The sequence below is a fragment of the Astatotilapia calliptera genome, chromosome 15, assembly GCF_964374335.1.
Source record: "Astatotilapia calliptera chromosome 15, fAstCal68.1, whole genome shotgun sequence".
Lineage (NCBI taxonomy): Eukaryota > Metazoa > Chordata > Actinopteri > Cichliformes > Cichlidae > Astatotilapia > Astatotilapia calliptera.
In genome coordinates this window covers 5,004,562-5,017,402 of record NC_137436.1, presented here as the reverse complement: position 1 = coordinate 5,017,402, position 12,841 = coordinate 5,004,562, and the positions used below count along the sequence as shown (strand labels likewise).

General features: G+C 45.7%; 1 protein-coding gene across 1 annotated transcript; it reads left to right on the top strand.

Moving 5' to 3' along the window:
* The first annotated feature begins 6,758 nt into the window (after nt 1–6,758).
* naa30 (N-alpha-acetyltransferase 30, NatC catalytic subunit) lies at nt 6,759–12,379 on the top strand. The gene is made up of 4 exons (XM_026142724.2): nt 6,759–7,850; nt 8,530–8,653; nt 8,863–8,918; nt 10,695–12,379. The coding sequence occupies exons 1-4, from the start codon at nt 7,020–7,022 to the stop codon at nt 10,830–10,832; spliced, it is 1,149 nt and encodes a 382-aa protein (XP_025998509.1). The 5' UTR covers nt 6,759–7,019; the 3' UTR covers nt 10,833–12,379.
* The last annotated feature ends 462 nt before the right edge of the window (nt 12,380–12,841 follow it).

Sequence of the window (12,841 nt, the reverse complement as noted above, 5' to 3'; positions counted from 1 at the left end):
CTAACAGCGCAGAAAATTTTTTAGACTGAAGTTTTTGTGCAGATTTAAGAAATAAGATGTAAGTACCAGTAAAAGACATTCATGACGCACTTCAATCGCTACTCTGACGTCATATGAATGACAGCATGATGTTCATTTTGTATATTACGATCTCCGTGAGTCTCCAGAAGGGCAACAATAATAAACTTTCACTGTGATCAAGAAGCGGCTAATATATGAGCATGCTGTCAGATTAGATCCATCCCATGCTGGAGATCTGGTTTCAAAAAGCGGCAATCAGGATGGGGCAAACCACGTGACCTGGCTATGCCCACTGTTTATATACACTCTGTGGATTTAATACATTACTGACTGAGCTTTATAAGTGTGTTAATATGAATGTTATGTTCATCTGGAGCCTGGCTGGCTGTTTACCTATGATTCCAGTCTGTGTCCCAAGCTAAGCATGAAAGTGAGCAAAAAAGTAATAAAAACAACAGATAGAGAATAGTCCCAGCTCTGAGGATTATGGGTAACGTAACTAAAATATTGCCACATAAATGCCAAGAGCATTAAAATAGGAAACTGTGAGAAGGTGGGCTTTTCTTAGAATTGATTAATCTTCCACGCAGATCACCAAAAGAGAGCGCACTATCTCGATCCGCTTAATAGAGCCACTAATGACGGGCTCCATTAGTTTAATATATGCTTTTATCACTGTGTCCTTAGATGACTGTAGCATTTCATTAGACATGTCTGCCTCATATCTCACTTTGCACCCAGAGGAAATTGTGAAGGGATTAATTTTATGACGGACCCCCTGCCTCTTCCTCCCTCCCTTCCTCCTTCCCTTCACTCCATCACTTCTTCCCTCCCACCCTCCTCTCCTTTCCTTAGCTCCCAGCCACAGCCAGGGGACCCAGGAGGAATAGTGTCTTTGTCGCCCTGCCGTTTTCCAGAGTTGAGGAACAAGAGGAGTTTAATCCTTATTGTCCAGGAGACTGCAGAGGGTGAAGGGGGGGTCCTCCGGCTGTAAAATGATCCAACCGGCCTCAGCTAATCCCCTCCTAACCCCCACTCCCGGGCCTGACCCCCCTCCTGGCCTTAATTCACCCCCCTATATCTACCAGGGTATCACACTATAAATGCACAGATCCATGCATATAAAACTGGGATTGATTCACTTGAAGGAAATCAAACAAACATCAGGTAAATGAGGACAGAATTAATTTTTTAAACCAGTGTTGGGATCTTCCCGACCAATGGAGGTGATGTTCACGGGGACACAGCTCCCCCCACGCATTTTTGCACATTAATATAAGCGAATTGCAGATTTGTTTGAAATGGCAAGAAGCCCTGCTTCGTGATTAGAACTTTACAACGTGACAAATGTGAATATGCACATGCTGCCAGTGACAGAAAACAAACAAACATCCTGTCATCATTAGCGTGATGAGGAGTGATGTGAGTCGATGCGTCTCACAGTGTGATATATGTGTGCGTGTGGGACGTGTAGGCTGGCGAGAAAGAAAACACTTTTATTGTTCCTCTTATTAACTGAAGGATTATTCGAGATCAGACGGGACGGGGCTGGACATCTAGTTGACGTTAAGTCTTTCTCTAACAAGACGGGTGCTCTCCACTCCGCACAAATCTTCTCCTTTCATTTTTCCTACCTTGCGCAGACACCTCCCTCCCTCCCTCCTTCTTCTCCATCTCTCTCCTGTCCCGTCTTTATTTCTCTTCTGTTTCTCTCTCTCCCCTCCTTTCTTTCCTTTTCTGCACTCCTCCCTGAGTGACAGCTCAATACCCAGCTCTCCCAGGCTTATCTAGCCTCAGCAGATGGTTGACTTGGATCACTGTTCATACGCCACGATCTGGGCTGGTGATAAAGACTGTTACAGAGGGAATATATGCTATCTCTGTCAGGCTCGCTCTTTCTTCCTTTTACTTCTCCTCTTGATCTGCGCTGTCATTCTCCCCCTCTCCATCCAATTCTTTTTAGCTTGTTTGCTCTGCGCTCCTTCGATTTCTACCTGGACTCTTCCCACTCATCTCCTTGTCGTGTCCTCCACCTTTCTCAGCTGTCCTCTTTGTCCCGCTCCCCCTTCAATCTACCCCTCTGTGACTCCTCATCTCTCTCCCATCCCTCAATCTCTGTGCATTGAATCTGGTGCTGCGTGATTGTCTCTGCTTCCCTGCTGGGCTGGCGCCTGTCTAAAGGGCCCCAGGACCCTCACACACTGAGGGGGCTCCAGCCATGCCAGAGATCCCTCTCCTCTCGTTTCTCCTCTCCTTCCCTTTCAAAAAAGTCGAATGGTGTCTTTCTTTTACTTTTGCAATGTATGAGTTGCATACAGCATGTGTGAGTTTCAAACAGTGTGCCAAAAAGAACAGTTAGTAAACAGGTGAGATGAAAGCGCAGCAGTCTATACTCACATCCACACTGCTGTCTTTATGCGTTTAATTTATGTGATCACTTCACTCGGGCCACTGATGTACACTTCAAAGGCTGCTGCTGCCCATTTTATGTATGCTTCACTTGCTTGGTTTGGTCATTTGATGTCCTCCTCACATATTTTTCTTCTAATTCCACGCAAGCCAAAGGAGCAGGGTATAGCTGGCACTGCTGGGGGAAAAAAGGGTTGGGGGTGGGGGGCACATGGTGGCGGGCAGTGATATGAATGAGAACATACAACAGACTGGCGAGGACATCATTTGCACGCGCCATACATTGGACCAACTCTGTGATGAATGCCGGCGTGGCACACGCGTAGAAATGATGCTGAAATTCATATAAACAAGAACGGTGATGCTGCCGTGGGTACATATGGAGCCCACCGTCCCGTGTGAGGTGGAAAACCTCCCCTCCTTGCGATTTACTAGTGGCTCGCCTGCTCTCCAATACTCCAGACAATTCAAGGCCATCTTAATCTGAACGGTGGAATCTGGCAACCACTCCTGAGCACCTGCATCCGTCCAGCCTGACCCGCTTTTGTTCTGGTCCGACCCCCTAACTTTAGCCCCTAATTAACCCAACAGAAACTAATTAAATACAGCTCTAGTGGACCAGACGCCAGACAAAAAGAGAAGGGAAAAAAAATCGAAGAAGGAGGAGAAGAAGAAGAAGGAGGACACAGGGAAGTGAGCAGAGTGAGGGGAGCAAGCCAATGTGACAGGCAGGAGCATGAGAGAGGAAGAGAGGAGGGGGTCCAAAGTTTGGCCTCAAGCCCCTGAGAGCGGTTCAGACAGACAGGAAGACAGGCGGAGAGATTTGAAAGAGGAGGGAATTCGGGTTTCAGTGTCAACCCTGAGTTGTCTTTACCGTGTTCTCGCTCTACGCTGATCTCCATACTGACCTTATGCTTCTTTTACATGCTGTCATTTTTTTCTCCAGATATTTTGGGTTCTTCCTCATAGATTAGCACGTCTGCCAACTGCTGTAATCACAAGCGCACCAGTCACATGACGCAACTGACACCCTGGAGATATTTGGAATAGGGGAGAGCCACGGAAAGACAAGAGCAGCGTGCAATGAAAGCAAGGCAAGGAGGGAAGAAAGGTGGCGGTGGCTGCGGCGGTTGTGGTGGTGGTGCGGGGAGAAGGTGTGGGACAGGCTTGTGAGAAAGAAGATAGGCCTATAAAAATATGGGTTCAAACCAGCCAAATGTCTCTGGCAGAGACGCTGCTGCTCCTCGTCCCAGCCACGGCTTGCCTAAGTGATAGAGAAAGTAATTAAGAGAAGCCTGTTCAAGTAGATAGGCCTGCAAAGGAGATTTGAAGAGGGGAACTGATTGTGCATGTCTGATTCCAGCTCTTCAGAGAGTTCTCAGCCCCAAGGCTTAGCTTTAAAAGAGACGTCTCTCTCTCTCCCTCCTATCTCGGCCTCTTTCTCTGTAATGTATATTTATACGTAAAATATGACTCCCTTTCAAAACTCGCGTATGTTCATGGCAGCTGTGTAGGACGGACAACGACTGAAAGATCAATCCGTGTTAGCATGAAAGAGCAAAGTCAGGCTCTCTAGCATCTAGCGCTCCCACTTAGACCTTTTGTGTCATGGTCTGGTTGTGGCAGGCCGACTGGACTCAACTGTGTCTTTGTGAGAAAGCGATCCACTTCAGAGTACCTGGAGCTACAGCTGGAGGGCGCTACAGAGCGATACTGCTAGACGATTTTCAAATCCTTGCCTCGTTTTGGTAAAACTGTCCACAGTTTGAGCAAATATTAGTCGGGCACGTCTTTGTGAACAAAATGTGCAGTATAGTTTAAATTGTGTTCTGTGGCCACAGGTGCAAGCCAATAATTTTAATTTTGGAAAACATATTTATGGAAGTTGAGAGGAACAAGAGTAAGGATATATGGATGCAGAGGAAAGACACCTATATGTGTCTTGTGGAAACTATTTAGTCATCAACACAGAAGCTGAATTTTGATGCGTGATTTAAAAGGTTTTTGGAAAGGTACGGCAGGTCACAGTGTTTTTGCTGCAGATTTGAATTCATTTGAAATTCCCTCCACTTAAGATGAGTATAAATGTTGCAAGAAATCTGCCAGAAAAACTGAGAAAAAGCTGGAGTATCTGTCAAGGTCTACCCTGAGGTAAGGAAGAGACGTAGAGCAAGAAGAAACATCCAAAATGTTGACCATCGATTACAGAAAAAGCAGGACTTTAACCCTGGAGAAACCATGGGGTCAAATTTGACCCCATGGTTTCCCTAGAAAACCATTGGGGTCGGCTCTGACCGGCATGGGTTCTCCAGGGTTAAGGAAAAGAAAGCAAACTTTCGTGCTGGCAGGCAAGACAAATATGATGCTGAAGATGGAGCTGCCAGGCAGAAGGAAAAGAGGAAGACCACAGAGGAGGCTCATGGATGTAGTGAAGGAAGACATGCAGAGGGTTGGTGTTACAGAGGAGTGTGGTAGGGATATGGTGAGTTGGAGGAAGATGATCTGCTGTGGCGACCCCTAAAAAGTAGCAGCCAAAGGATGAAGATGTAACACATACACTGATGGTTGATTTCACCCATTTTGTCTGTTTTGAGATTAAAAGACACATCTCATTTATCTTGTTAAAGAACACCTTGTGAAAAGGATAAGCTTTATGTCTTTGACAAGAGCTAAGCATTACAGTTTTTACAGCTCTTAGAATGAACTCACCCAAAACCTTTGATTCAAATAAATAAGTCATCACCACCAAAAACAACCTTACAGATAAGGGGAGTCAACATATATAAATATTTGGTCAGAATCTGTGTGGATACTAGAAATGCATAATTTATCTTCTCGTTTCCTGAAGTTCTTGTCCTATGAATTCCTGCTGACACTGAATAATTAGAGCACTGTACTGCTATTTTAAAAATATCAAAGTTAATACTCTGTAATGTCATGCTGATTTCAGGCTTACCTAAATGTGTGTGTTTTGTGAGGGGAAAAGCACGTGGTGACACAAAGATGTGTAACACAGTTACCAGGGCATGAGGAGCATCGATACTCAGAAACAGGTACTGTGGTAATAAAACATGGCCCATTGTGTGCAACAGAATAGTACAGTAACAACATTTTTCAGAATCACTTGACTTCCTGTCGCTACATTTGAGTTTCAGTGACCTCACACTTTGTGTTCACCCTCACAGTGTAACAGGGGAAGGACCCCTGTGCAGTCTTCTGCGTTGTTGTCTTCTCCTTCCTATGCTGGCACACAATCTCTCTCCTCTCGCTCTCCACAGGCAGGCTGCTGCCTCCTGTAAAATTTTTGTTTTTGGTTGTTATTTTCTGGGGGGGTTTCTTGGCACATGATATCACAAACTCTGTTCCAATACTCAAACTCATGACTTGTGCACCTGGCAAATTTTATCTGGAGATTATTCCTCTAATGTGAGCCTAGACTATTTTGATTACAAAGACAAATGTATATAGGTTTTGTGGCTGAGCAGGTGATCCGTATGCCAAAGGCTGCTACTGAGGCTTGCCCCAGACCATTTCCTGCATGTCATTCCCTCCACTCTTTCCATGCTTCTCTGTCAGCTCTCTGTACTTTTGTGTCTAATAAAGGTTAAGGAAAAATGAAACCTTAAAAGGAAATAAACGTAATAAAAGTGAAAGAAGAATATGAATATGTTCCTTAGTAGACTAAGGGAAATGGTTAAATGTAAATATAAACAGAAAACAAATTATTTTGTATTATTATCATGTTGAGTGTAATATGAACCGCTGCAGAGTTGTGGTTTTCCTGCTTCACAGCATCCTGGGAATGATGAATTAACAGCAGCCTACAGTATGCTTCTGGAAAGGACAGTAGGCCATGATTGGATACTACTGGACATACACGCACAAACTTGCACCATCTTTGCAGGATGAAGCGACAAACTGGTCGAATGGCGACATCTTGTGGAGAAAATGCAGTGTTGCTGTTGTTGCGCTTACAAAACTATTCCATATGCTAAAGCTTCGGTTTGGCGCCCTCTGCTGGTAAGGAATGATATGTTCTTGGGTTTAACGGGGCAGCAAAAGGACTTCTTCAGTCACCTTTGACTTATCCAGTGTTGAAGAGGTCTGCATTACCACAATGTTGTGAGTACAGTGTGGCAATGCAGGGTACGACACAAACATATGTATTATTTAAAGCAGACAGAACATAAAGGCGAACAGAAGGAGGTAAATATCAATATTGACTGGTTAGATAAATTTGACAAACAATATAAAAAGTTTCACAAGGATGACCAAAAAGAGGCTCGGGGGGCAGGGGGCAATGGAAGTGGGGAAAAACCGTACAACAGCCATGCTTTACACTACTGTCGTAAAACGTGTATGAATGCCGTTGCAATGGCGTTTGCTGCGACGGCACTTTGCGGCAGCAGGGAAATCGAGGAGAAAGCAGCGACAACCATCGCCAGCGGAAACGTTATCGCCCCAGAAAACCCTGGATTTATGCAATATTCGATGAACTAGCTCGTACATTGGTTGTATATGCCTTCGCCTTGTGGATGAAATTGTGTTCAACGTTTTCCAAGTGTCAATCACCACCTTAATGCAGTGGGATGGCCACAGTGCCGCCTGGGCCTAGTAGCGCACTGCCTGCATCCCCGGCTGAAATTCCTCTTTTCCCCGCGGCTGGGAGCGCGGAACCGGCGGTGGAAGACGGCGTGCCGGCGTGCCACGGGGAGCAGTGTGTGCCTGCCGGTACAGGGACGAAGTCTCAGTCGGTAAACGAAGTCAAAAGGTCGGTCAAGAAGAAGCAGAAAAACATGCTAGCGCGAGCTAGCCCGGCGGCGCTTCACCTCAAAATGCAAGCCCGAGAGCAGCAGCAGTTGAACGGCTTGGCAAGCCCCTCAGAGGACCCTGACAGTCACCAGCACGTAGGAAACCGGCCTGACAATCCCAGATCGTCCGTAGACAACTGTGACAACAGCATTGGCAGCAACGAGGAGGCTCCTGCCGCTAGGAACAATAGTGAGCACTGCCAACACGAAGGCCACAGCCCCTGTTCCAAAAACGGCAGTCACTCTCCTCATGGTAACAATAGCGTGAACGGGATGCCGGGTTTCACTACAGCTGAGGCGGCCTGCGAAGCGGGAAAAGAGTTGGACCACACGCCGCCCTCTAGACCTTCGAGTGACGAGCAGCCGGACGCTGCTGGGCCCGGCGGTGAGGAGAGCCAGGCTGACCTGCAGCAGCCGCCGGCCGAGGAGCTCGCCCGGCTCGACTTGAGCGATTCCCCCGGGGATAACCACGGCATCCGCTATGTCCGCTACGAGTCTGAACTTCAGATGCCGTGGATCATGAGACTGATCACCAAGGACTTATCTGAGCCTTATTCAATTTACACGTACAGGTACTTCATCCACAACTGGCCGCAGCTCTGCTTTCTGGTAAGTAGTAGATTGAACGCACCGCTCACAGTTATGAAGTCTGACTGGTTACTCTGAGTTGCAGGAGCATTATAGGAGTTGGGTGTGACAGCTTTGTTTTTCACATCCAAGCCTGTCACAGCTGACCTCCACTGAAGCTAAAGCACACACATGTCAATAACATTTCAGCTCATAAGCTTTGTTTCCATTTTACTGCTGGCAGGCAGTAAACAACCTGTCTTCTGCTGTTACAGATCCAACATTGATTCAGTTTTTTAGGTTATTAATGAATCAAGAAATGTGCCAGCCCACTCATATGTACAGATTTGTAGCATAAAGAAATTATAAAATCCTAATCGTCAGTATTAGCAGAGAGTGTGCCTTAGGTTTCCTTCTGCATGTGCTGTGTCATGGTAGCATTTTCTGCTTTGAAAACACTGGCCTGCCTTCTTTTCATTCTGTGGCCATCAAGGTCCAAAACATCCCATTTCCAGTTTTGGCTGGATCACCACATGTGACAGAAGAGGAAGTGCTATTTTAAAAAAAAAAGATAAAAAGGTCAGAGGTCAGCACGTGGAGCCAGCTGAACTGGCAGGATGACAGGAACTTCAGAGGAACGGTTGCTAGGCTGTCAGTGGCCACCCCAGTGGACACTCGTAACCACTGAGCGTGTATTTTTTGCTGTGTGCATTTCTCGCAGGCCATGGTGGAGCAGGAGTGTGTCGGAGCCATTGTATGTAAGCTTGACATGCATAAGAAGATGTTTCGTCGAGGCTACATTGCCATGCTGGCCGTGGATTCGAAACACAGAAGGAAAAGCATCGGTGAGATCTCGGCGTTCCTCTTCAGAATATTCAGTCTCTCCCTTCACCGTCTTCTCTGCTGTCCCGGGCAACCAAATCTCTTTATGCAAATGCACCGTTTAGATAGACTCTGCACTCAGAGTGATGAGTAACATTATACTTTAATATATTGGAGATGGAGGCCATACATGGGTTTAGCTTCTTACTTAGAGTCCACTGTTTTGTTTCAGGTACTAATCTGGTGAAAAAGGCCATCTATGCCATGGTGGAGGGCGACTGCGACGAGGTAAGCGAGCTAGACCCAGTGGCGCTGTTTATGAACCAAACTTTAACACATTTGCACACATTACATAAGAGCCGTTATTCAAGCCAGAGTGCCAGCATATTCAGTCATACTGTGAAAATATGCATCCTACATAAAATCAATAGTATAAGCACATGTTACACTGTTGGCATTCCATTCTAAGTTGTAGGTTTTCTGAAAGGAACACAAACCGAAAGAGAGAACATTTATAGCTGTTTAAAGCCGTTTTTATTTCAAGGTCCAGTTCTCCTGGGCTGTCCTTCACTTATCTAAACTAGCTGGTAACCTTGATCCTCTACCATAAACTATTTCATATGCTCTGCCTCTCCCTGAAAACGGCAAACATGCACGCTGCTTCCTTTGCAGACTTTGAATTCCTCTAGAAGATGAAACATGTGATACAGCGTTACGATTTCTTCAGTCTCTTTGCTGGTTGAGACCAAAGAGCTGACACTCTGCTACAACCCAGCAATATCCAGTGCTTTGAATGTGTACACACAAACGGTACATGTTTTTATAGGATATGTTTTTACTTATTTAAAAAAAGAAAAAGAACAAGCAAATGTGTGGGTGGGTCTTTAGTGTCCTGTGCTCGTGCTTTCTATCCAAATATCTTCTCTTATAAAAGCAGTGATTTGCAATAGCAACTTAAATATTGCACCTACAGCTTGTTAGCTACCAAGATATAACACACAAGTAAGGTAGGTTTAGAGTTTGAGTTTTTATTGGTCACAGTTGCAGTTGAAGGTTTCTAAGGTGAGGAAACGCTGTCACTATATACTGTACAAGTGCATATTGATGTCTAAAGTGTTTGCTGTCCCCTGAAAATATTTCAGCTGTTAATTTCATTTCATTTGTATAACGTTAAATCACAGCAAGAGTCACCTCAGAGACCCCATGATAATGCAGAAAATACTCCAACAGCCTCTTATGAGCAAGCACTTGGTGACAGTGGGAAAGAAAAACTCCCCTTTAACAGGAAGAAACCCTAACTATATATGCTTTATCAAGAAGGAAATGTTAAACTTAAAAGTAGAGACTGTCTCCTGAATCCAAATTGGGAGCTGGTTTCACAGAAGAGGGGCTGAGAGCTGAAGGCTCTGCCTCCCATTCTACTTTTAAATATCCTAGGAACCACAAGTAAGCCTGAGAGCGAAGTGAAGTGCTCTATTGAGAGTCTTTAAGATAAGATGGGGCCTGATTTTTCAAGACCTTGTATGTGAGGAGATGGATTTGAAATTTAATTCTGGATTTGACAGGGGCCCAATAAAGAGAAGCCAATATGGGAGAAAAATGCTCTTTGCAATGTTTATAGGAGTCTTATCCTGTGGATTTGCTGGACCTCCACTGTCTTGGACTGGGCTGTTTCTCAAATTAGTAGCAGATGTACCAGCTTTTCATCTGTTCTGGTTAGAGTGGCTAATATTGAGGACCACCACAGTGGTGACTGAACAGCCCTCCTGTCTAGAAAAGGCCTGGAGCTAGCAGGTTAGGAGCAAGGGAGTGAGGTTTGTTTAACAGAAAATCAGTCTCGAATGGCTGAAAAATGGGGACAAGTAAAGGCAGTGTATGGTGAAAAAGAGAGGAAATTTTATGTTGATCCCATGATGGCAAACGAGTTCATTTTCAGTATTGTTAACTTTTTTTTTTATTCTTCAGGTAAAGAGTTCAAGTCCAAACAATCACGAACGACCAAATAACGAGTACAGGCTCCAAAATTCAGTCAGCTCACTCACGCACTCATTTGTGTGTTCCCAGGTTGTTTTGGAGACTGAGATCACCAACAAATCAGCCCTGAAGCTCTACGAAAACTTGGGTTTTGTCAGAGACAAGCGGCTCTTCAGATACTACCTGAACGGAGTGGACGCGCTGCGGCTCAAACTGTGGCTCCGCTAGCAGAAAACAGAAGGGATGGGAGGAGGACGGGACAGCAGGTGCTGTTCACCTCGAACACTTATCAGCTTGACGGCCTCAGCTCTGCCCTGGTCATTTCACTCTTATAGTCACACATACAGACACCTACACACACACACACTTACACATATACCTGTGTCCAAGGAGTATGCACATAAGTATGCATAAAACAAGCAGACACACCCTCCTTTTATCCTTGACCTCTGAACAAGCGTTTAGGCAGAAATGGACTGAAATCCCACCAGGTGTTACACGACGGGGGGGGGTCTCCCGCTGCCTTCTGTGACAAGGGCGGGGCGAGTGAGGGTGACCTCATTGAATGGGGGACATTGCAACCTTGGAAGCTCGGGGGCGCCTGTTCGACCAGGTGTGAGGCAGCTCAAGTGAGGATGTGCATCCAGACTCCACCCCCTACAAAAAAATAACAAAACAAAAAGGACAAGGCACCACACCAAAATCCTGCAGAACCTGGGACAAAGCAGACTTTTAAAAAACACAAGGAAAAAACTTAAAAAAAAAAAAAAATCATCACCACATGAAACAAGGAAGTGGAGCGGTAAACACAGACTGGGAAGATATTTGTGGAGTTCATTTTTGTTTTGTTTTCTCTTTTTTAACCTTATATGTTGGGCAGGGGGACGGAAAAAGCTATAGTTTGTGTGTTTGTACCGCCTGGTGTTTTTCAGAAAGCAAGTGGCTTTTGTTTTTTGTTTTTGTCATTTGCCGTTGGTTTCACTGTGAGCGAGTGAAGAACACGTTTGTATGACTGCGCGTGCTTGGTATGTTTTTGTCTCCCCATCCTGTCCAGCAGGTGCAGCACCCCCTCCCCCGTTGCTGCTGCTGCTGCCGCTGCTTCCATCACCTGCCTCAGCCCCCAGGACTGAAGCCTGTAAAGATATGCATGCTTTTTGTTTCAATGTGAGTGCGGGAATAAGAGCTTGTCGACTAACTCAGACTGAGGCCAATCCCCAACTCCCTCTCCAAGAAGCCCATCCTGTGTTTGTGTACACATGTTGGCGCAGAGCAGCTGATTGAAACAAATCACTCCATTAGCACCTCAAGCTTTGCCCGACTCGTGGACCGTTTTAAGCTTCGGTGTCTTCATCGTCAAACCTAGACAGGACGTGGGTGAGGAGTTTTTTTTCTGTTTGCTTGTTTTTTTGCAGATCATAACTTATTTTTTCTCCCCAAATGCACTGACAGCTACTGGAAAATCCCCCCCCTCTCAAAACAAAAAGGAGAATACAGCATGTTTAAAAGAGACTCCTCACCAATGATGGTGTGGTCCGACCTCTCCTCTCCTACTAATTTGCAATATTAGCCTGAATCTCCTCGTCGTGAGTGCCACTCAAACCTATCAGCGCCGACAGCCGCGGCCACAGCGATCTGCCCGCTGAGTGGGCAAACCTCTGCAGCCGCTTCCGGTCCACCAAAGCGCGAGATCCGAGACAAAGTGTTACGTATGCTGGATTCCTGGATGAGTGTGCTGTGTGCGTGCAATTTAAATAATAAAAAAAAAAAGCGAAAAATTGAGAAGTATTCTTACCAGATTATATTTTATTCTTTTGTTCACTTTAACTTTGTTTCCATTTGTCTACTTGACACCTGTATAACCTCATGCCGCTCTCAAGCGGCCGAGTCCACAATGCACTTCCCGGGCGCGTTAACCCGACGCACCGCCAACCTCGCTATAACATTCTAAGATCTCCTTTCCTGCGAACGGATGTGCCCGGGCAGTCCGACGACACACTAAAGCGGCAAAGAAAGCTCGCTTGAACAAAGGTCAGATGCACTTCTTTGGAAATTTGCTGCAGTGTGTATGCGTGAGTATGAATGTGTGTCTCCTGCTGTTTTTGACAATGGTATGGATCATGTTCTGTTAGACCTTTACATCTCTACTTTCAGAGTCCCCCACCCCACCCTGTCCCTGCCCCGTACAGGAAAATCGAGCCTCTAAAAGGTGCTGCCATTTTGTTCTGGCCTTATAAGGA